The 18,863-nt window shown below is 42.2% G+C and overlaps 21 protein-coding genes and 5 non-coding genes across 26 annotated transcripts; 13 read left to right on the top strand and 13 right to left on the bottom strand. All coding sequences in view use genetic code 6, as the record gives it.

Annotated features, from left to right (window-relative positions):
* Window positions 1–380: 380 nt before the first annotated feature.
* SS50377_27276 (uncharacterized protein) lies at window positions 381–785 on the bottom strand (the record flags this gene model as incomplete). The annotated part of the gene is made up of 1 exon (XM_067911068.1): window positions 381–785. One exon carries the CDS (start codon window positions 783–785, stop codon window positions 381–383), a length of 405 nt encoding a protein of 134 aa, XP_067761755.1.
* A 542-nt stretch (window positions 786–1,327) lies between these two features.
* On the top strand, window positions 1,328–1,399 carry SS50377_t20111. Its single transcript has one exon. It is a non-coding gene; the product is annotated as a tRNA-Asp (tRNA).
* Window positions 1,400–1,479: 80 nt separating this feature from the next.
* On the bottom strand, window positions 1,480–1,713 carry SS50377_27277 (uncharacterized protein; the record flags this gene model as incomplete). The annotated part of the gene is made up of 1 exon (XM_067911069.1): window positions 1,480–1,713. One exon carries the CDS (start codon window positions 1,711–1,713, stop codon window positions 1,480–1,482), a length of 234 nt encoding a protein of 77 aa, XP_067761756.1.
* Window positions 1,714–2,030: 317 nt separating this feature from the next.
* Window positions 2,031–2,342, bottom strand: SS50377_27278 (uncharacterized protein; the record flags this gene model as incomplete). The annotated part of the gene is made up of 1 exon (XM_067911070.1): window positions 2,031–2,342. The coding sequence occupies one exon, from the start codon at window positions 2,340–2,342 to the stop codon at window positions 2,031–2,033; it is 312 nt and encodes a 103-aa protein (XP_067761757.1).
* A 37-nt stretch (window positions 2,343–2,379) lies between these two features.
* On the bottom strand, window positions 2,380–2,952 carry SS50377_27279 (uncharacterized protein; the record flags this gene model as incomplete). The annotated part of the gene is made up of 1 exon (XM_067911071.1): window positions 2,380–2,952. One exon carries the CDS (start codon window positions 2,950–2,952, stop codon window positions 2,380–2,382), a length of 573 nt encoding a protein of 190 aa, XP_067761758.1.
* A 21-nt stretch (window positions 2,953–2,973) lies between these two features.
* SS50377_t20123 lies at window positions 2,974–3,045 on the bottom strand. Its single transcript has one exon. It is a non-coding gene; the product is annotated as a tRNA-Asp (tRNA).
* A 659-nt stretch (window positions 3,046–3,704) lies between these two features.
* On the top strand, window positions 3,705–4,139 carry SS50377_27280 (Ribosomal protein S11; the record flags this gene model as incomplete). The annotated part of the gene is made up of 1 exon (XM_067911072.1): window positions 3,705–4,139. The coding sequence occupies one exon, from the start codon at window positions 3,705–3,707 to the stop codon at window positions 4,137–4,139; it is 435 nt and encodes a 144-aa protein (XP_067761759.1).
* Window positions 4,140–4,486: 347 nt separating this feature from the next.
* SS50377_27281 (Polysaccharide biosynthesis family protein) lies at window positions 4,487–4,951 on the top strand (the record flags this gene model as incomplete). The annotated part of the gene is made up of 1 exon (XM_067911073.1): window positions 4,487–4,951. One exon carries the CDS (start codon window positions 4,487–4,489, stop codon window positions 4,949–4,951), a length of 465 nt encoding a protein of 154 aa, XP_067761760.1.
* Window positions 4,952–5,171: 220 nt separating this feature from the next.
* On the bottom strand, window positions 5,172–5,606 carry SS50377_27282 (Ribosomal protein S14; the record flags this gene model as incomplete). The annotated part of the gene is made up of 1 exon (XM_067911074.1): window positions 5,172–5,606. The coding sequence occupies one exon, from the start codon at window positions 5,604–5,606 to the stop codon at window positions 5,172–5,174; it is 435 nt and encodes a 144-aa protein (XP_067761761.1).
* Window positions 5,607–6,265: 659 nt separating this feature from the next.
* Window positions 6,266–6,337, top strand: SS50377_t20112. Its single transcript has one exon. It is a non-coding gene; the product is annotated as a tRNA-Asp (tRNA).
* Window positions 6,338–6,358: 21 nt separating this feature from the next.
* SS50377_27283 (uncharacterized protein) lies at window positions 6,359–6,931 on the top strand (the record flags this gene model as incomplete). Its single annotated transcript, XM_067911075.1, has 1 exon — window positions 6,359–6,931. The coding sequence occupies one exon, from the start codon at window positions 6,359–6,361 to the stop codon at window positions 6,929–6,931; it is 573 nt and encodes a 190-aa protein (XP_067761762.1).
* A 37-nt stretch (window positions 6,932–6,968) lies between these two features.
* On the top strand, window positions 6,969–7,280 carry SS50377_27284 (uncharacterized protein; the record flags this gene model as incomplete). Its single annotated transcript, XM_067911076.1, has 1 exon — window positions 6,969–7,280. The coding sequence occupies one exon, from the start codon at window positions 6,969–6,971 to the stop codon at window positions 7,278–7,280; it is 312 nt and encodes a 103-aa protein (XP_067761763.1).
* Window positions 7,281–7,597: 317 nt separating this feature from the next.
* SS50377_27285 (uncharacterized protein) lies at window positions 7,598–7,831 on the top strand (the record flags this gene model as incomplete). The annotated part of the gene is made up of 1 exon (XM_067911077.1): window positions 7,598–7,831. The coding sequence occupies one exon, from the start codon at window positions 7,598–7,600 to the stop codon at window positions 7,829–7,831; it is 234 nt and encodes a 77-aa protein (XP_067761764.1).
* An 80-nt stretch (window positions 7,832–7,911) lies between these two features.
* Window positions 7,912–7,983, bottom strand: SS50377_t20122. The gene has a single exon. It is a non-coding gene; the product is annotated as a tRNA-Asp (tRNA).
* A 542-nt stretch (window positions 7,984–8,525) lies between these two features.
* On the top strand, window positions 8,526–8,930 carry SS50377_27286 (uncharacterized protein; the record flags this gene model as incomplete). The annotated part of the gene is made up of 1 exon (XM_067911078.1): window positions 8,526–8,930. The coding sequence occupies one exon, from the start codon at window positions 8,526–8,528 to the stop codon at window positions 8,928–8,930; it is 405 nt and encodes a 134-aa protein (XP_067761765.1).
* Window positions 8,931–9,325: 395 nt separating this feature from the next.
* On the bottom strand, window positions 9,326–10,867 carry SS50377_27287 (uncharacterized protein; the record flags this gene model as incomplete). Its single annotated transcript, XM_067911079.1, has 1 exon — window positions 9,326–10,867. The coding sequence occupies one exon, from the start codon at window positions 10,865–10,867 to the stop codon at window positions 9,326–9,328; it is 1,542 nt and encodes a 513-aa protein (XP_067761766.1).
* A 314-nt stretch (window positions 10,868–11,181) lies between these two features.
* Window positions 11,182–12,231, top strand: SS50377_27288 (uncharacterized protein; the record flags this gene model as incomplete). Its single annotated transcript, XM_067911080.1, has 1 exon — window positions 11,182–12,231. One exon carries the CDS (start codon window positions 11,182–11,184, stop codon window positions 12,229–12,231), a length of 1,050 nt encoding a protein of 349 aa, XP_067761767.1.
* Window positions 12,232–12,333: 102 nt separating this feature from the next.
* Window positions 12,334–12,567, top strand: SS50377_27289 (uncharacterized protein; the record flags this gene model as incomplete). The annotated part of the gene is made up of 1 exon (XM_067911081.1): window positions 12,334–12,567. The coding sequence occupies one exon, from the start codon at window positions 12,334–12,336 to the stop codon at window positions 12,565–12,567; it is 234 nt and encodes a 77-aa protein (XP_067761768.1).
* An 80-nt stretch (window positions 12,568–12,647) lies between these two features.
* Window positions 12,648–12,719, bottom strand: SS50377_t20121. Its single transcript has one exon. It is a non-coding gene; the product is annotated as a tRNA-Asp (tRNA).
* A 163-nt stretch (window positions 12,720–12,882) lies between these two features.
* On the top strand, window positions 12,883–13,302 carry SS50377_27290 (uncharacterized protein; the record flags this gene model as incomplete). The annotated part of the gene is made up of 1 exon (XM_067911082.1): window positions 12,883–13,302. The coding sequence occupies one exon, from the start codon at window positions 12,883–12,885 to the stop codon at window positions 13,300–13,302; it is 420 nt and encodes a 139-aa protein (XP_067761769.1).
* Window positions 13,303–13,611: 309 nt separating this feature from the next.
* On the bottom strand, window positions 13,612–14,133 carry SS50377_27291 (Ribosomal protein L5; the record flags this gene model as incomplete). Its single annotated transcript, XM_067911083.1, has 1 exon — window positions 13,612–14,133. One exon carries the CDS (start codon window positions 14,131–14,133, stop codon window positions 13,612–13,614), a length of 522 nt encoding a protein of 173 aa, XP_067761770.1.
* An 82-nt stretch (window positions 14,134–14,215) lies between these two features.
* SS50377_27292 (uncharacterized protein) lies at window positions 14,216–14,455 on the top strand (the record flags this gene model as incomplete). Its single annotated transcript, XM_067911084.1, has 1 exon — window positions 14,216–14,455. The coding sequence occupies one exon, from the start codon at window positions 14,216–14,218 to the stop codon at window positions 14,453–14,455; it is 240 nt and encodes a 79-aa protein (XP_067761771.1).
* Window positions 14,456–14,803: 348 nt separating this feature from the next.
* Window positions 14,804–15,982, top strand: SS50377_27293 (Transmembrane domain-containing protein; the record flags this gene model as incomplete). The annotated part of the gene is made up of 1 exon (XM_067911085.1): window positions 14,804–15,982. One exon carries the CDS (start codon window positions 14,804–14,806, stop codon window positions 15,980–15,982), a length of 1,179 nt encoding a protein of 392 aa, XP_067761772.1.
* A 26-nt stretch (window positions 15,983–16,008) lies between these two features.
* Window positions 16,009–16,554, bottom strand: SS50377_27294 (uncharacterized protein; the record flags this gene model as incomplete). The annotated part of the gene is made up of 1 exon (XM_067911086.1): window positions 16,009–16,554. One exon carries the CDS (start codon window positions 16,552–16,554, stop codon window positions 16,009–16,011), a length of 546 nt encoding a protein of 181 aa, XP_067761773.1.
* An 84-nt stretch (window positions 16,555–16,638) lies between these two features.
* On the bottom strand, window positions 16,639–17,625 carry SS50377_27295 (uncharacterized protein; the record flags this gene model as incomplete). The annotated part of the gene is made up of 1 exon (XM_067911087.1): window positions 16,639–17,625. One exon carries the CDS (start codon window positions 17,623–17,625, stop codon window positions 16,639–16,641), a length of 987 nt encoding a protein of 328 aa, XP_067761774.1.
* Window positions 17,626–17,895: 270 nt separating this feature from the next.
* On the bottom strand, window positions 17,896–18,420 carry SS50377_27296 (uncharacterized protein; the record flags this gene model as incomplete). The annotated part of the gene is made up of 1 exon (XM_067911088.1): window positions 17,896–18,420. The coding sequence occupies one exon, from the start codon at window positions 18,418–18,420 to the stop codon at window positions 17,896–17,898; it is 525 nt and encodes a 174-aa protein (XP_067761775.1).
* Between the last annotated feature and the right edge of the window lie 443 nt (window positions 18,421–18,863).

Genomic DNA, 18,863 nt, shown 5'->3' on the forward strand with positions numbered 1-18,863 from the left:
GTGATGAATTTTTTGTTAAGTATGGAAATTTATTTAACAAGATAAATATTTAAATTAGAGACTAAGACCAAACTTTATAAAACTACATTTTCACTACAAAGATTTAAATAGGTAGTAACATGATAAACGGAATTTATTTATAAAAACAAAAATTCTCAAATAAGATTAACGATAAGATTTTGATAAAAGATAATGAATAGTGTATTAATAAATTTAAATATATAATTTTAAATTGCTCATGCTGAAAATTAAGCACTTATTGATACGGTTAGATAAAGATTATTAAATTTATAAATAATATTCTGTTAAAACTCGTAGTAATTTAACTAATAGCATATTGATATCATAACACTAAGCAAAATGGATAGAATATAGAAATATCACTTACAATCTTTTAATTATTAAATTTAGCTATGAACTTCAACCAGTTTTAGAAATGAATGAAAAGTTTTTTGATTTGGTGTCCAAAACTTGAACACTTAAAGCGGAATGCATCCATTTTTAAATGTTACGTTACTCTATAGTGAAATATATAACTTACGAAGTTATGTCAAATTTTAGAGATCAAGTTCCAAATTGCAGTTTGTCGCATCTATTCTTTACACTGATGGTGGAATAAATGAGTCCTCCAGCCTTATTTTAGTATTTTCTGCTAGGTTGAGTTCAATAAGGTTATTTAAACCATGAAGAGATATTTACTATAATGAATCTCCACATAAAGCAAGTAATACTGTATCTTTTTTCAGCTCTAAAGGAGTGCTATTATTGGAATGATCAATAGACATTTTAAAGTGCTTTTATTAATATTATGAATAGTTATGTATAAAATATGTATGTCTCAATTATCCTTACCTATAAAAAATATAACTAAACTAGGAAAGATACTAGATATTATTTGAAAATACATACTAGCCACTTATCTTATTTTAATATTATTTCTGGTTGTAAGCTTGATTTAGGTTGATACAATAAAACAATATCAACAATCGATTTGATTAATTTATTAGATGCATATTATTGTGCTTTTAAATTTTATTACTTAATTTTAAATATTTTATTGCATAAACTAATAATTATTGAAGTAGTTGAATTTCTTAAACTTAAAAAATAATTACATTATCTACTGAAGCAGGTTGGTATAAAAATTGTAGCATTAAAATCAGTGGCTAAATATATATCCTTGAAATTACTTTAATGAAAATTTAATTACTCAAAGCATAATCTATGAATATCAATATTGCTAAATAATCTGTTAGTTTACTTTGTTTCAGTTCGCATTATTTTTATGATTTAGTACTATTTTTAATACATATAATTATTTTGGCATGCGGTTATAGTATAGTGGTAAGTATTTGCGCTTGTCACGTGCGAGACCCGGGTTCAATTCCCGGTAACCGCGCATTTTGGCATTTCCAGTGGCAGCGCGCACTTACTGGGCGGAGGGGCACCTACTCCCCACCAGGCACCGGACGCCGCCGCTCACTCCAGCGCCAGCCGCTCGTACACCTCCAGCGACTCCTCCGAGTCCAGCAGCGCCGCGAAGTCCAGCAGCGCCCTCTCCCGCTGCTCGCGCCCGGCCTGCCCGTCCTCCCGCTGCCGGGCCTGGACCTGCTGCTTCCCGCGCCTCTGCTCGATGCCCCCCTCGGTCGTGAGCCCCGCCGAGCCGAGCATGAGCAGCGAGGACGAGTTCTTCCGGATCTCGTTCTGGTACATTTCGGATGGGGGTGGAGCGGAGGCTCGGGATAGATCCCCTGGCGCCATTGCGTCCGGCCCGGAGTGGGGGCGCATCGCACTGCCCTCAGAAACCGCTGAACCTCACTCCGCGCCCGACGGCCCCAGCAGCACGCGCATGGCCAGGACCAGACGGTTATCACGTATGGTGACTTCGATGGGCGTTGACGTGCAACGGCTGGCTCAGTTTCCGACTCCCAGGACGTACATTTCATTGGCTGGCAAAAGGTGTGCATGCAACATAGCTCGCACAGGAGTGTTGTAGAGTATTTACTCAACCCACCAGCACTCCAGCTCACTCACTCGCACGTACCTTTCTCCCCCTCTTGGCATGTCGCCTCGCTGGAGAGGTTGAACACCTAGCTCACATTAATTTGGATCGCAAGGTCGGTGCGCTTAACGGGAGGTCTGCACGGCGGCGCTTTCCTCGGGGTGAGCTGCGTGGCTGTCTCCGCGGGATCGTCCAGGATCCACTGCTTGAGCTAGTGCTTCCAGCGGATGCGCTTGATGGCCTTTTGGGCAAAAATACTCGTTGGGGCGAATTCGTTGTACTTGGGAGTCTGCGGCTCGGTGGTGGTGGGCGTTTTCTCGGCAGCCAGGTCTGCCCCCATTTTACCAATTGCAATAGTCAGCGAATATCGATAACAATCAGTTACTAAATTTAAGAGCAGGGCCATTTAGCGAATATGCGTATATAAGTTCGCCAGAGTGTAACTGGAGGGAGAATAAATATGGTAGCAACTTACGGTGAGGTAGAACAATCCACATTCCGGGTATTGTATACTGGCGGAGGAATGCAGTTCCGCTGCGCCTACAGCACCTACGCGCAAAGGTAGCTAGATGGCCTTCAGTGCGAGCTGGCGCGGACGTGCGATCGCCCCAGGCCGCATTTTCGGAGTGGGCGGCAAAGCGAGCCACGGCTGCACTGGGTAGCTGGTTTGCGCAGTGTGGGTGGACCATAAGGCGTGTGATGCCGAGGTCCACTGGGGGCTGTGGGACAATTTAGTAGCCGTGCGGCCTCCCCGTGCAAAATAGGTGCAGGAGAATCTGCAGGTGCGAGTATGGAACAAAACGCCATGCCACCTTTCTGGGACATACGGGCCGGGCGAGTTTCGGCTTAGAGTGTGGCTGTGCCTAAAACACTAGGCATATCACCTAGGAAAGTAGCAGCCTCATTTTGCACGTACAGAAATCTCCCACCCCAAACCTTCTAGTTTCCATAAATAGCCACACCTTAAAATGCGCGGTTACCGGGAATTGAACCCGGGTCTCGCACGTGACAAGCGCAAATACTTACCACTATACTATAACCGCATATTAATATAAATCTGCATTTATACCAAATTTATTAATGGAAATAAGGGGATACATATCAGAATTTAGTTATATGTTAGATATTTAATATATATGACTATAATTATAATTATTTAACATACTTTAGGTTATCAATATAATTAACACTCTATTTATTACTAACTCTACTATACTTATGAGAATTGTAAAAATATATAACTTTACAGAATCTTACGAAATGTTTTTAATGTAAGTTTTATTTTATAGATAGGTACCTAATTAATCGAATTTCTCAAATTTAGTATGGTAATCTACATTTACCAAAGATTTGAATATACAACTGATAAAAATTAGAAATAGTAATATATAAAGGAGTATAGCAGAAATTTATATTAATTTCGTAAGAATTTATACAGCATGAGATGTTCATCTTCTCTTGACATTCTCTTAGCTATGTATATTATTCTATGATTATTTATTTATCATAAAACTGAATTATAAGTTATATATTATATTACCAATAAATATGATTCTCTTATAAATATTTATAAATTTTCACTATTATATGCGAATGAATATATATTTAGTGTACCTAAAGTTTAAAGACAAAAACATGGCTAGAACGCGAGAAATCTAGATTTTCTAATTCAATTTGGATTCTTAACTCCACTCCTTGTCGCATGAAGAAAGTTAATTATGATCAGACAAACCTTCCTAAAGCTGATGCTCAAGGTAATACCTTTGGTATCTGCCATATCTTTGCTGCTAAGAATGATACTTTCATCCACGTTACTGATATCACTGGTGCTGAGACTATCGCTCGCGTCTCTGGTGGTTAGATGGTTAAACGTCATTAGGATGAGCCCTCTCCATATGCCGCCATGTAAGCTACCCAGAAGCTTGTTGAAGTACTTCGCGCTCGTCAAATCTCCTCACTCCATATCCGCATTCGTGCTAATGGTGGTGTTGGCAGAAGAAATTATGGTCAGGGTGGTTCTTCCACCATCCGTACCTTAGTTCGTAACAATTTCAAGATTGGTAGAATTGAAGACGTAACCCCAATTCCCTCTGACAGAACCCGTCACAAAGGTGGTAGAAGAGGTAGAAGACTCTGAGTTTATTAATTTTATATACGAACTTTTCAGTTTATATGAAGCTTAAAAATGAATTTACCGTAAGATGCTGGCATTTAAGTTGAAAGCTTAGCATAACTCCGCTACATTTCTTATGAAGATGGAACGATGTTCTTGTTACCTTAAAAAAAAATAATTCCAAGTTGGCAGGCGTGATTAAATTTCAAATATTGAATTTCAAATTAAATTACTAACAAGTTTATCACTCAACACCAACAAACTGGTCGCTATATTATAATAACATGGCTAAGGAAGTGAATTGTTAACGATACGTATAATATAATAAATATTTATTCTGTATTTCTTTCCTGTTAATTTCCATTCCTAATATGTCTGCATAAGTAATTGATCTTAATTCACTACCAGAAGATGCAAAAGTTTCTAATGATCAAAAAATTGAAGAAGATTGGGCTGAATATGCTTTTAAATTTGCTGAAACTTTTGAGATGTTATTAAAATCTATAAAAACAAAATAAGGCCTCAAGTAATTTAAGTTTACACCACAGGATGATCTTATTTATACTGGTTTTAGAAAATCTTTTCCTAACCTTAGTGTATAACCACTTGATGTTAAAACGATGAAAGATAAAGCTCATCAATTATAATGGTATTAATTATTAGAAGCATATAAAACAGTAGTCACTGATTACAACCATGGTAGTATTGTAAGAGTTAACTCTATGTAAAATCTTGGACCTGAAAATGGAATTATTGTTCCTAGAATATAGTTTTATATGATAGAACTTGCAAGATGTAGAGAAGGATGTAACGACCAGTTTGTTGGTGTTGAGTGATAAACTTGTTAGTAATTTAATTTGAAATTCAATATTTGAAATTTAATCACGCCTGCCAACTTGGAATTATTTTTTTTTAAGGTAACAAGAACATCGTTCCATCTTCATAAGAAATGTAGCGGAGTTATGCTAAGCTTTCAACTTAAATGCCAGCATCTTACGGTAAATTCATTTTTAAGCTTCATATAAACTGAAAAGTTCGTATATAAAATTAATAAACTCAGAGTCTTCTACCTCTTCTACCACCTTTGTGACGGGTTCTGTCAGAGGGAATTGGGGTTACGTCTTCAATTCTACCAATCTTGAAATTGTTACGAACTAAGGTACGGATGGTGGAAGAACCACCCTGACCATAATTTCTTCTGCCAACACCACCATTAGCACGAATGCGGATATGGAGTGAGGAGATTTGACGAGCGCGAAGTACTTCAACAAGCTTCTGGGTAGCTTACATGGCGGCATATGGAGAGGGCTCATCCTAATGACGTTTAACCATCTAACCACCAGAGACGCGAGCGATAGTCTCAGCACCAGTGATATCAGTAACGTGGATGAAAGTATCATTCTTAGCAGCAAAGATATGGCAGATACCAAAGGTATTACCTTGAGCATCAGCTTTAGGAAGGTTTGTCTGATCATAATTAACTTTCTTCATGCGACAAGGAGTGGAGTTAAGAATCCAAATTGAATTAGAAAATCTAGATTTCTCGCGTTCTAGCCATGTTTTTGTCTTTAAACTTTAGGTACACTAAATATATATTCATTCGCATATAATAGTGAAAATTTATAAATATTTATAAGAGAATCATATTTATTGGTAATATAATATATAACTTATAATTCAGTTTTATGATAAATAAATAATCATAGAATAATATACATAGCTAAGAGAATGTCAAGAGAAGATGAACATCTCATGCTGTATAAATTCTTACGAAATTAATATAAATTTCTGCTATACTCCTTTATATATTACTATTTCTAATTTTTATCAGTTGTATATTCAAATCTTTGGTAAATGTAGATTACCATACTAAATTTGAGAAATTCGATTAATTAGGTACCTATCTATAAAATAAAACTTACATTAAAAACATTTCGTAAGATTCTGTAAAGTTATATATTTTTACAATTCTCATAAGTATAGTAGAGTTAGTAATAAATAGAGTGTTAATTATATTGATAACCTAAAGTATGTTAAATAATTATAATTATAGTCATATATATTAAATATCTAACATATAACTAAATTCTGATATGTATCCCCTTATTTCCATTAATAAATTTGGTATAAATGCAGATTTATATTAATATGCGGTTATAGTATAGTGGTAAGTATTTGCGCTTGTCACGTGCGAGACCCGGGTTCAATTCCCGGTAACCGCGCATTTTAAGGTGTGGCTATTTATGGAAACTAGAAGGTTTGGGGTGGGAGATTTCTGTACGTGCAAAATGAGGCTGCTACTTTCCTAGGTGATATGCCTAGTGTTTTAGGCACAGCCACACTCTAAGCCGAAACTCGCCCGGCCCGTATGTCCCAGAAAGGTGGCATGGCGTTTTGTTCCATACTCGCACCTGCAGATTCTCCTGCACCTATTTTGCACGGGGAGGCCGCACGGCTACTAAATTGTCCCACAGCCCCCAGTGGACCTCGGCATCACACGCCTTATGGTCCACCCACACTGCGCAAACCAGCTACCCAGTGCAGCCGTGGCTCGCTTTGCCGCCCACTCCGAAAATGCGGCCTGGGGCGATCGCACGTCCGCGCCAGCTCGCACTGAAGGCCATCTAGCTACCTTTGCGCGTAGGTGCTGTAGGCGCAGCGGAACTGCATTCCTCCGCCAGTATACAATACCCGGAATGTGGATTGTTCTACCTCACCGTAAGTTGCTACCATATTTATTCTCCCTCCAGTTACACTCTGGCGAACTTATATACGCATATTCGCTAAATGGCCCTGCTCTTAAATTTAGTAACTGATTGTTATCGATATTCGCTGACTATTGCAATTGGTAAAATGGGGGCAGACCTGGCTGCCGAGAAAACGCCCACCACCACCGAGCCGCAGACTCCCAAGTACAACGAATTCGCCCCAACGAGTATTTTTGCCCAAAAGGCCATCAAGCGCATCCGCTGGAAGCACTAGCTCAAGCAGTGGATCCTGGACGATCCCGCGGAGACAGCCACGCAGCTCACCCCGAGGAAAGCGCCGCCGTGCAGACCTCCCGTTAAGCACACCGACCTTGCGATCCAAATTAATGTGAGCTAGGTGTTCAACCTCTCCAGCGAGGCGACATGCCAAGAGGGGGAGAAAGGTACGTGCGAGTGAGTGAGCTGGAGTGCTGGTGGGTTGAGTAAATACTCTACAACACTCCTGTGCGAGCTATGTTGCATGCACACCTTTTGCCAGCCAATGAAATGTACGTCCTGGGAGTCGGAAACTGAGCCAGCCGTTGCACGTCAACGCCCATCGAAGTCACCATACGTGATAACCGTCTGGTCCTGGCCATGCGCGTGCTGCTGGGGCCGTCGGGCGCGGAGTGAGGTTCAGCGGTTTCTGAGGGCAGTGCGATGCGCCCCCACTCCGGGCCGGACGCAATGGCGCCAGGGGATCTATCCCGAGCCTCCGCTCCACCCCCATCCGAAATGTACCAGAACGAGATCCGGAAGAACTCGTCCTCGCTGCTCATGCTCGGCTCGGCGGGGCTCACGACCGAGGGGGGCATCGAGCAGAGGCGCGGGAAGCAGCAGGCCCAGGTCCGGCAGCGGGAGGACGGGCAGGCCGGGCGCGAGCAGCGGGAGAGGGCGCTGCTGGACTTCGCGGCGCTGCTGGACTCGGAGGAGTCGCTGGAGGTGTACGAGCGGCTGGCGCTGGAGTGAGCGGCGGCGCCCGGTGCCTGGTGGGGAGTAGGTGCCCCTCCGCCCAGTAAGTGCGCGCTGCCACTGGACATGCCAAAATGCGCGGTTACCGGGAATTGAACCCGGGTCTCGCACGTGACAAGCGCAAATACTTACCACTATACTATAACCGCATGCCAAAATAATTATATGTATTAAAAATAGTACTAAATCATAAAAATAATGCGAACTGAAACAAAGTAAACTAACAGATTATTTAGCAATATTGATATTCATAGATTATGCTTTGAGTAATTAAATTTTCATTAAAGTAATTTCAAGGATATATATTTAGCCACTGATTTTAATGCTACAATTTTTATACCAACCTGCTTCAGTAGATAATGTAATTATTTTTTAAGTTTAAGAAATTCAACTACTTCAATAATTATTAGTTTATGCAATAAAATATTTAAAATTAAGTAATAAAATTTAAAAGCACAATAATATGCATCTAATAAATTAATCAAATCGATTGTTGATATTGTTTTATTGTATCAACCTAAATCAAGCTTACAACCAGAAATAATATTAAAATAAGATAAGTGGCTAGTATGTATTTTCAAATAATATCTAGTATCTTTCCTAGTTTAGTTATATTTTTTATAGGTAAGGATAATTGAGACATACATATTTTATACATAACTATTCATAATATTAATAAAAGCACTTTAAAATGTCTATTGATCATTCCAATAATAGCACTCCTTTAGAGCTGAAAAAAGATACAGTATTACTTGCTTTATGTGGAGATTCATTATAGTAAATATCTCTTCATGGTTTAAATAACCTTATTGAACTCAACCTAGCAGAAAATACTAAAATAAGGCTGGAGGACTCATTTATTCCACCATCAGTGTAAAGAATAGATGCGACAAACTGCAATTTGGAACTTGATCTCTAAAATTTGACATAACTTCGTAAGTTATATATTTCACTATAGAGTAACGTAACATTTAAAAATGGATGCATTCCGCTTTAAGTGTTCAAGTTTTGGACACCAAATCAAAAAACTTTTCATTCATTTCTAAAACTGGTTGAAGTTCATAGCTAAATTTAATAATTAAAAGATTGTAAGTGATATTTCTATATTCTATCCATTTTGCTTAGTGTTATGATATCAATATGCTATTAGTTAAATTACTACGAGTTTTAACAGAATATTATTTATAAATTTAATAATCTTTATCTAACCGTATCAATAAGTGCTTAATTTTCAGCATGAGCAATTTAAAATTATATATTTAAATTTATTAATACACTATTCATTATCTTTTATCAAAATCTTATCGTTAATCTTATTTGAGAATTTTTGTTTTTATAAATAAATTCCGTTTATCATGTTACTACCTATTTAAATCTTTGTAGTGAAAATGTAGTTTTATAAAGTTTGGTCTTAGTCTCTAATTTAAATATTTATCTTGTTAAATAAATTTCCATACTTAACAAAAAATTCATCACTCATAATGTATCCGATCAAAAATCAGAATCACTAAATCCTAAGCCTAAATCATCGCTACTTTCTATTGCACGTTTTGCAGCCTTATGATGGTCCTTTTTCATAATCTACTACAAGAAGCTATCATCCTCTGAGCTCTCAATTATTTATTTTTTCATAGGTTTTGCGACCTTGGCAACTTTTTTAGCAACTTTAACTGGCGATTTTTTAATTTATTTTTTAGGAAGTTTAGGTTTAGGCGCTTCTATTGAAATGTCTAACGTAGAATCTAGAGTTTCATCTCCATTTAATAAACCTTTTATAACATCTTATGAACTTTATTTTGGTATCCTTACAACACTATCAGGACGCTTTTGTGGTACTTTTGCGACTATTTTGTCAATATTAAACTCACTTAGAGAATCGTCAATTTAGGACATAGTTGAATTTTTTGGCTTTTTCTAGACATTCTACTCGTCTATTCCACTTGATATCATAGAGAAATTATGTTCTAGAGCTAAATCAGCGTCTTTTGACCTGTTATTTTGACTGAAAGCATTAATTTTCTTAGCATCAGATACCATATTATCGATTTCCTCGATCTATCGCGCGGCCTGCTTGTTGAACTCAATATGCTTATTAATTTTATCTTCATTCAAAGCAATTTCTGAGAAATCAACATCCAACTCTATAGAGGTATTCGCAACATTATTACTAATTGGAGGTGCCAAAGGAGCCTAATTTTGCTAAATTTACGGCTATTAGCTCTAATTTTGTCGCTACTACAACTAGCTATATTGCACCGCATTGCTACCCTGCTAATTCTGCTAATTCTGCCCGTAATTAAACGCCGGAATCTGGTTTCCAGCACCATATTAATTTTGCTATCCAAATTGCTGCCAATTCCCATTTCCAGTCGGCTGCTAATTCCACCCATTAAAAGCCTATTATTATACGTTATTTTACTGATAACTCGCAAAATTTCCATTCTGCTGCATTTGCGCATCCAGCTGCTTCTGCAAAGTGCCCCTGTAGAGATTTTGCATTATTTCGTCCCGCATGACGTCCTGAATTTTGGGCTCGAAAAACGCAATTTCCTGCGTGCTGATTTTGTCGTTTCCGGCGACTGTCGCGACGCCGATTTGGCCGCTGACGTGCCCGAAACGCGGCTGGAACTGGTCCATCTGCAGCTCCTCCACGATCTGCCGCGTGGAGGTCTGGTAGTCGAAGGGCGCGCAGGGCGCGCGCCCGACCTGCTGCTGCACGACCTCCGGGGCGCGCTGCTGGCTGCGCTCCATCGTCAGCAGAGCCTGCGCCTGCGCGACGTATTTTAGGTTGTTCTCGGCGTTCCGGCGCTGGAATTTCGCTATTTCGGCCTCGTCGTACGCGCGCACGCGGTAGGGCCGCACCTGGCGGTCGCCGACGAAAATCTGCGCCGGCGCGACGTACGTCAGAGGCCGCGGCTGGTGCGCTGCCAGCGTTGAAAAACCGGGGTGGGCGTGCGCTGCGGAGGTCGGGAAGTAGTCCGGGAGCTGCAGGGATGTAGCCGGGGGCGCGGTTTCGAGCGGGTGCAGCTGCATTTTTGGAAATGTGGAGTGGTGAAAAATAGTCATATATAGGATATATAAGTGTTGGTATGTGTGTAATGGAATGGGGGAGGGGGAGGGAGGGTTCGAAATAATATATATGTGTAGGTATATTAATATTAATAAGAATATCAATATCAATATCAATATCAATATCAATATCAATATCAATATCAATATCAATATCAATATCAATATCAATATCAATATCAATATCAATATCAATATCAATATCAATATCAATATCAATATCAATATCAATATCAATATCAATATCAATATCAATATCAATATCAATATGTGCTCTGATGGGGCGCATGCTGTACAGACTGGTGGGTGTAGGGGCGACGGAGACTCGGACTGCTACAAAGAAGGTAGAATCATGGGAATCTGATCGCGGAAAGTGGAAGGCGGGGAAACTTGGTATTATATATGCAGAACGCCAGGCGCGCCCTGCCGAAATGACCCAGATGCACGTAATTGCCGCGGAGGCCGAGTACGGCGCCATCAAGTTCGGCTGGAACACCGCCATCATCTGTGTCGACTACGTGGACGAGCAGCTGGTGCTGATGTCGAAGCAGGTCGGGTACGTCGTGAAGTCCCCCAAGCCCAGCCCCGCCCTTACGGCCGTCTTCAACAGCATGAAGACGGTGTTCTCCCTGGAGCACTTCGACGACCTGGCCTTCGTTTTCAACTTCGGCGCGGAGAGCACCTACCGCAAGGAGCTGTTCCCCAGCCGCGTCGAGGGCGGGGCCGCCCATCAGCACATCGAGGAGTTCATTACCGAGTTCCTGCGCAACAGGGCAGCACTCGGGCAGCCCAAGATGGCCATCCAGATTGCTAGTCCGGCGGCGCCACAGGCCAGCAGTGACGAGCGCGGCGAGCTGGTCATATTCGGCCAGCGCGTGGGCTTCTCGATCGTGGTGAGCCCCGAAGACTACGCGAAGGTCCGGGTGTCCGGGAAGGTCGTGTTCGACTGCCTCGTGACGGAGGACCAGGAGATCGAGCTGCTGCAGATCCTGGACGAGACGCTCCACCTGTACATCATCCTGGCACCGGAGGACCAGAACCTGCAGGCCATCCAGAAGTGCATGGCGGCCGCGCACTACCTTCCGATCCCCGACGACATGGCGACGGCCAACGCCTTCTTCTGCGTCGACGGCAGCCGCCAGCAGGCCGTGTACGACCTCATCGACGACGCCTCGCTGTTCGACAGATTCGGCTGCAGCCCCACGGAGTATGTCGAGCCCGCGGACAACGAGAACGAGATCCAGGACGTGCAGAACAACCTGCGGTACTACGCCGAGGAGCTGGTCCTGGCCATGCGCGTGCTGCTGGGGCCGTCGGGCGCGGAGTGAGGTTCAGCGGTTTCTGAGGGCAGTGCGATGCGCCCCCACTCCGGGCCGGACGCAATGGCGCCAGGGGATCTATCCCTAGCCTCCGCTCCACCCCCATCCGAAATGTACCAGAACGAGATCCGGAAGAACTCGTCCTCGCTGCTCATGCTCGGCTCGGCGGGGCTCACGACCGAGGGGGGCATCGAGCAGAGGCGCGGGAAGCAGCAGGCCCAGGTCCGGCAGCGGGAGGACGGGCAGGCCGGGCGCGAGCAGCGGGAGAGGGCGCTGCTGGACTTCGCGGCGCTGCTGGACTCGGAGGAGTCGCTGGAGGTGTACGAGCGGCTGGCGCTGGAGTGAGCGGCGGCGCCCGGTGCCTGGTGGGGAGTAGGTGCCCCTCCGCCCAGTAAGTGCGCGCTGCCACTGGAAATGCCAAAATGCGCGGTTACCGGGAATTGAACCCGGGTCTCGCACGTGACAAGCGCAAATACTTACCACTATACTATAACCGCATGCCAAATGGCCCTTTGCCCAGGACCCGCCCGGTAATGTCCCACGCTCGCCCATGTAGGCCCGGCCGAACTTTGCCAGGTTTGGTGCGCGCATGCTTTCGTTGGGGGCTGATATGCGAGGAACCCTTGGCCTCATCGGTGCTACGAGACTAATCGCCAAGGAATGCTAGTCTAGGCCTCTTGCACCGGAACGACAGGCGGGCGACGCTTCCTGCTCAGCTGCATCCCACAACACGCAATGAAAATTTTTGTGACAAGCAGCCACTGCGCGAGTGTAAGAGCGAGGCTTAGCGCGCTGAATGTGCTGGTGGCCCATGGCACAGTATGCCAGATGCACCATGGCCAGGAAGCGCTATCCCTAGAGTTTGGCGCCGGCATCGCGTAGCCCGTGCTGCAGCTGCTGGAAACCCTATACGTGATGGGCTTGGTTGACGAGGTGATCCCCAGGGGCCTAACGCTGGCCAAACAGCTGCAGGCGGTGCACCGCGGCATCCTGCCACTGCGGGACTGCAACTGCTTTTTTGCTGACGACACGGAGGGCGCACGCGGCTTGGAGCAGCAGCCTGAAAACCTGAGAAGCTGACTTAGTAAGTTATTTGGTCACTGCGAACGCTCCGCGAACACCTTGAGCGCCTTGGGCTCCGCTATGTCGTCGTTGGTGATTTCCTAGATGGCGTCCTTTCGGTACCAGTACGGGAATCGTCCGCAGCAGACTGTTTGGGCATCCACCTAAGCCATGAAATCCATTGTAGCCGTTAGTAGAGAGTGGGTATAAATAAATAAAATAAAGTTAACGCCTGCTAGACACTATTCCAAGTCATGTCGCTGTGCACTGCCTCAGGGTCTCCCCTTTTGTGGAGGGCTTACTCTTGCATTCATTAGAAATTAGTGATCACTTTTCAACAACGTTGACTTCGAACTCCTTAGTAACATAGTCAACGGCGTCTTATTAGGAGATTCTGTGAGGGGCACCAACACGAGTTTAGTTGTGCTTCCTCTTGGAAACACGGAGTCCGGGTCTAGCGAGGACAACGTAGAAATCCATACCATAGATACCAACGGAAGGATCATACTTGAGACCGAGATCGATATGCTCAGTGATACCAAAACCGAAGTTACCTTCAGGGGAGAAGCAAGCCTGGGGAAGTTCATAAGCCTTAACACGGAGAGCACGCTCGAGGATATCAAGAGCCTTATCACCACGAACAGTAACGTAAGCGGAGATCTTCTGTCCACGACGGATACCAAACTGTCTGACAGTAAGACGAGACTTACCGAAAGAAGGAGCCTGACCGGTGAGCTGAGTAAGAACCTTAGTGGCCTTAGTAAGTTAGTCGGTTTCACCACCGATACAGGTATGTACGATGAGTTTTTCGATTCTGATCTTTCTCATTACGTTTTCAGAGGTAGTCATGACAAAGGAATGGAAAATTATTTCTAATTTAAATTTATAATCATATTAATGCATAAAATAATATATAAAAGCGTAAGGGAAAATGAACATTTTACCAATTTGCTTAAGCCATGAAGGTTAATTTGATATTAATAAAATCTCGAATTAAGACGGTTCAGTGACTTTTAGAGGTCACAGAATGACTAAAATTGAGTCCAAATTACCTGAAAATTATTCTATTTTTTGCATGAAGAAACAGTCTAAAACTTTAAATGTTTACACTGAAGGTTAATAATTTCCTGATCTAATCGATTTAAAGAACTTATTCGATAAAATGATGTGATGTATTATTAAGATTATGATTATACTGCTGTATAATATAAGTTTTGCAAGTTATTTTTACTTACTATATGTATGATATACTAGTGTTAAGATAAATCAAATTAATCACATTGTTGAAATCAAATTTAATTTATACGATAATAATAATAATAATAAAAGTTACATTAGATAATAATAATATGTTTATCCCTCCCTAATACGTATATTTGAAGTCGTATACGAATTATATAGATAAACCCAATATATTAAATACCATTCTATAATTTCTATTATTGTATAGTTAGGAAACCGATCTAATACGCATTATATTAACATATTTTCCCAGATTATATATTTAAATTAATTTAAAATGGCAGTCATCCCCTCTAGAGCCTGGTTCGTCATTATAGGCATGCTTTGCTTTGGAGCCACTTCCACACTATCAGCAAAGGGCATGCAATAGTTTACTATTGCCCCATGTGAAGGTTGTCCTCCCATCCAGTTCAACCACCCTTACGTGTAAACTCTGTTTATGTTCGGTGGATAATTTTTTAATTTAATTGTCCACTATATCATAGAGTTTATTAGAGTCCAAAGAAACGTTGCCAAGGAACCCCTCAAAGAAGGAAAATCATATTACAAGTTTTTTCCGCACGTATTTCTTTTCCTCATCCCAACCATGTGCGATACTGCAGGTTCTACTCTGTACAACGTTGGACTGTTTTATTCAGATCCATCTGTTTACTAAATTCTGAGAAACGTGAGAATAATTTTTGTCGCGATGTTCTCAGCAATGATTTGGCGAGACTTCCGTTAGAAATTCGATCTTCCACAAATACTCGGCTTGATAATATTATTTACAGGGGCGATGATAAGTACACTTTCGTCGGTTCTGTTTGATTCTACTCAAAGTCAGGCACTGAACCCATTACTGGGCAGTGCACTAACGATTATCGGTTGTATTTTTTCTGCAATGTTCGTGATCTCACAGGAAATTTTCTTGCGTAAAATTCAGTTAACATGCTTCCTGGGCGTTGGAAATGAGGGTGCATGGGGTATCTTGCTTTACGCCATATTATTGCCTATTTTCAACTCACAAATTAACCCATTTTCTTCTTCAAACGAAGTCTTTGACGACGTCAATGCCTGGGCGTTTTAGATACGGTAGTCTCCTTCCGAAATCGCAATCCTAATCGGCTACATGTTCGCCACGATGGGGCTGAACTATTGCGGCATGGAGGTCACAAGGAGGGTTTCTGCAGCAACACGATCGACGTTCGACGCGTGCAGGACTATTTTAGTCTGGGCGATGTCTCTCGCCGTGGGCTGGGAGACGTGGGAAATACGCTCCACACTGACACGAATTGGAGGCTTCGTTCTAGTCTGCGCAGGCGTGTTTTTATACAACAACCTGCTCAGGGCAGTTCCGTTTTTAAGGACGGAGAACAAACTGCTTTACGGCAAGAAAAAACCCACCAGCGTCAAATAAGTGGAAAATACCTCCGGATCGTAGGAACCGTCGAACGGCCTTATTGCCGTCACTGAATGATATTTTGCGTGTGATTAAAATTCTGATCACTTGAAAAATTGACGAATATACTAAATAGCCTAGTTCAATTTTGAATTCGATTTTTCGCTCCTCCATTCCATTCCAACCAGGACCTCTTTATCGACCTCAATTTCGAAATCGCAGCAGTTTTAAATGCCGTAAATGCTGCCGCTGACGTCCAGAATGCCATTTTCGCGCAGTTCCCCGCCAGCGAACAGCTTGATTTTTGTCTTTCCGTGAAGAGGGAAAATCGTGACATTTTTGGGCGTTTTCGTCGTAAAACGCGTCTTCCCGCGCGGCGCGGGCGTGAACGCCGAGCTGTTTAGGACCAAAGTGACGTCGCTGCCGTGCAGCAGCGCCGTCTGGAACGACTTGAAAATTGAGACCAAATTAGGCGCTACGAAGAGGAGCTTCCGGTGGTCCGTTGGCGCGTTGTCGGGGTGCGCGGGAATCGCATTGTGGGTGAGATTCAGCGGCAGAGCGATTTTTTCATGATTGGAAAGGTAAAACTTTTCCACTGGCGGGATAGTGGCGAACTGCACTGAGTCGAGGAGGCGCAGATCTACGGTCATTTTGGTGGAGTGAAATTGTATATAGTTAGTATATAATAATGATGAAAATAATGATGAAAATATACGATAATTATACAAAATTATTCACGTTTCTGACTGGATAACGTGATTCTAAATCTTAACTACACACCCTTAAATTACGATTTTAACGTCATTTTAAACCAATTTCTGCACGCTTACAACATTTTTGAAGAAAACTACGAAGCCGTTGTATCTAGGAGTGATTTCGCGAATTTCACCAAAAATGCTAAAGGTTTCGAATATTTCGTTAATAGACGTGATTTTAGCTAAATTTGTTAAAACAACACTGTTTAAACTAGCTTACTAGGGTATCTGTTTCTTCTCAACTTATTATTATTTTTACTGCACATTCTATATAACATTATTAAGCTAAACAGCCCCAGCAATATTTATTTTTTATTTCTAATAAGAATGTTATTATACATTATGATCAATATATGTGTCTTTTTTAGTCGGGACCTAAACCTGGTTTGACTCTACGATTTTCTAATCATACCCTCTTGCAACGAGCTGGAAAACCTCATTATCAGATACTTTACCATTTCTTGCGTCAGCTTCAGCAGTTTCTATAATATTAAGATAATTTCTTCCAATTCTCGACATTAAGAAGTTAGAAAAATCTACTGGAAAAAGAAGAGAAAGCCCTAATTTAGCATCATTTTCACTTGGAAAAATACAATTAGCAGACTGTGTTCGAGACTTAGACATGAAAATATTAACAAACGACGGTTAATACTTATGGTGTATTAAATACTCATTAGTATATATTTAAAGTTCGTCCTGTGAAACAAAAGCTGGAATTCTATTCAGCACAACAGTTTTTGAGGAATCCTTAGGAAGCTCTAAACGAAGCTCTTAGCCAAGTACCACTAATTTGAGAGTAGGAAACGCTTACACCAAACTAACGAAATCTTTAGCTTAGAAACCAATTTCAGCGTTATAATCAGATAAGATTTTAACAGACGTCAGTTGCACTGGCGCCAGTGCCGCCTTTATCTCCCCCACCGAGACGTTTTCAGGAACGCGCTTAATGAATGCGACCATGGACATTTGATAAAGGAACGGAAAATATATATACATTATTATATATTAATAATCACATAATATTTTTAAAATGAACGACTTTAAAGCCCTCAAAGACGTGTTTTTCGCGGCTAAAGCCAGCAAGTCCGAATTCCAGAATGAGGTAAAATCGCAGGTAATCCAGTTTTTAACCTCCCCTTCCCTGGACCAAATTCATGCTCAAATTCTCACCTAAGCAGCCTCTGCCCTCAACGACTTCGCGCTGGAGTCCGCAAAAGCGCTCGGGCTGCTCTGAGCTCATTGGTGTATGACTTACGTAGTTTTTGTCTCTAGAGAGGTCTCTATTTTCCCATAAAAGTCGCCCTCCTGAATTCTCACGTTTGGCGGAATTTTTGCCACGAATATTCCCAAGTGCGTGCACGTGAAATGCGCCGAAAAGAGCACTTCATAGTAGTTAAATAGTGCAGCCGATTTGAAAATGAAGAGATACTTAAAAATCTACGACTTGAGCTGATGAAGATTTACCGCGAAGAACGACTGGATTTCGATGATGCAAAAATGGGGTTTTTAGAGTGTTTAGAGTTTTTAGACGTTTTGGGACAGTTTTAGCCGCGCCGCCTTCAGCTGGACGTAGCGGATGTGCTGCCTGCGCGTTTGCGTCACTCTGGCGATGTACTGCGTAAGCGCATTTTTCAGCGAATAATTTGTCAAAATAAGCGTCGGGTACGGTAGCGTGAGGTGGTTGCGTAGCGGCTTGAGGCTGGTAGTTTTCTGGAACTAGAACCGGCTGCTCTCCAGCTCCAGCTCGTTTTGGTTTTCCATTTTACTGAAAATAATTACTTATATTATAGTATAATATTAATAAAAATAAATTTTTAAAGTGGAGTGGTGCAAATAATTTTACATTAACATATTATTATATACTAATATACACTTTACATGACAAATGCTCGACAACCCCACTGTCTCCGCGGAGTGGTTTCAGCTCCTTTTTAGCGTCTACGGGAACAGTGTAACCGGAATTGGGTTTGTAACCCCGAAATTGAGCGCGTTCTCACCGCTGCAGACGCCCGATATTCAAATCGGCACGGCATTTTCGCTTGCGCAGCTCAGGGTCCAGGCATCAATAAAGCTGGGCGGTAACACGTACTTCAAGGCCGACAACGGGCCTGAACACGTCAAGTTTTCCAATTTGCAGGTAGCAGATTTCCCGAAGCTGCTCGTTGTCGCAGACGCGAAATACCAGTTCGCGGTACTCGTCGGCG

Source organism: Spironucleus salmonicida, chromosome 7 (genome assembly GCF_000497125.1).
Source record: "Spironucleus salmonicida strain ATCC 50377 chromosome 7, whole genome shotgun sequence".
Lineage (NCBI taxonomy): Eukaryota > Fornicata > Diplomonadida > Hexamitidae > Spironucleus > Spironucleus salmonicida.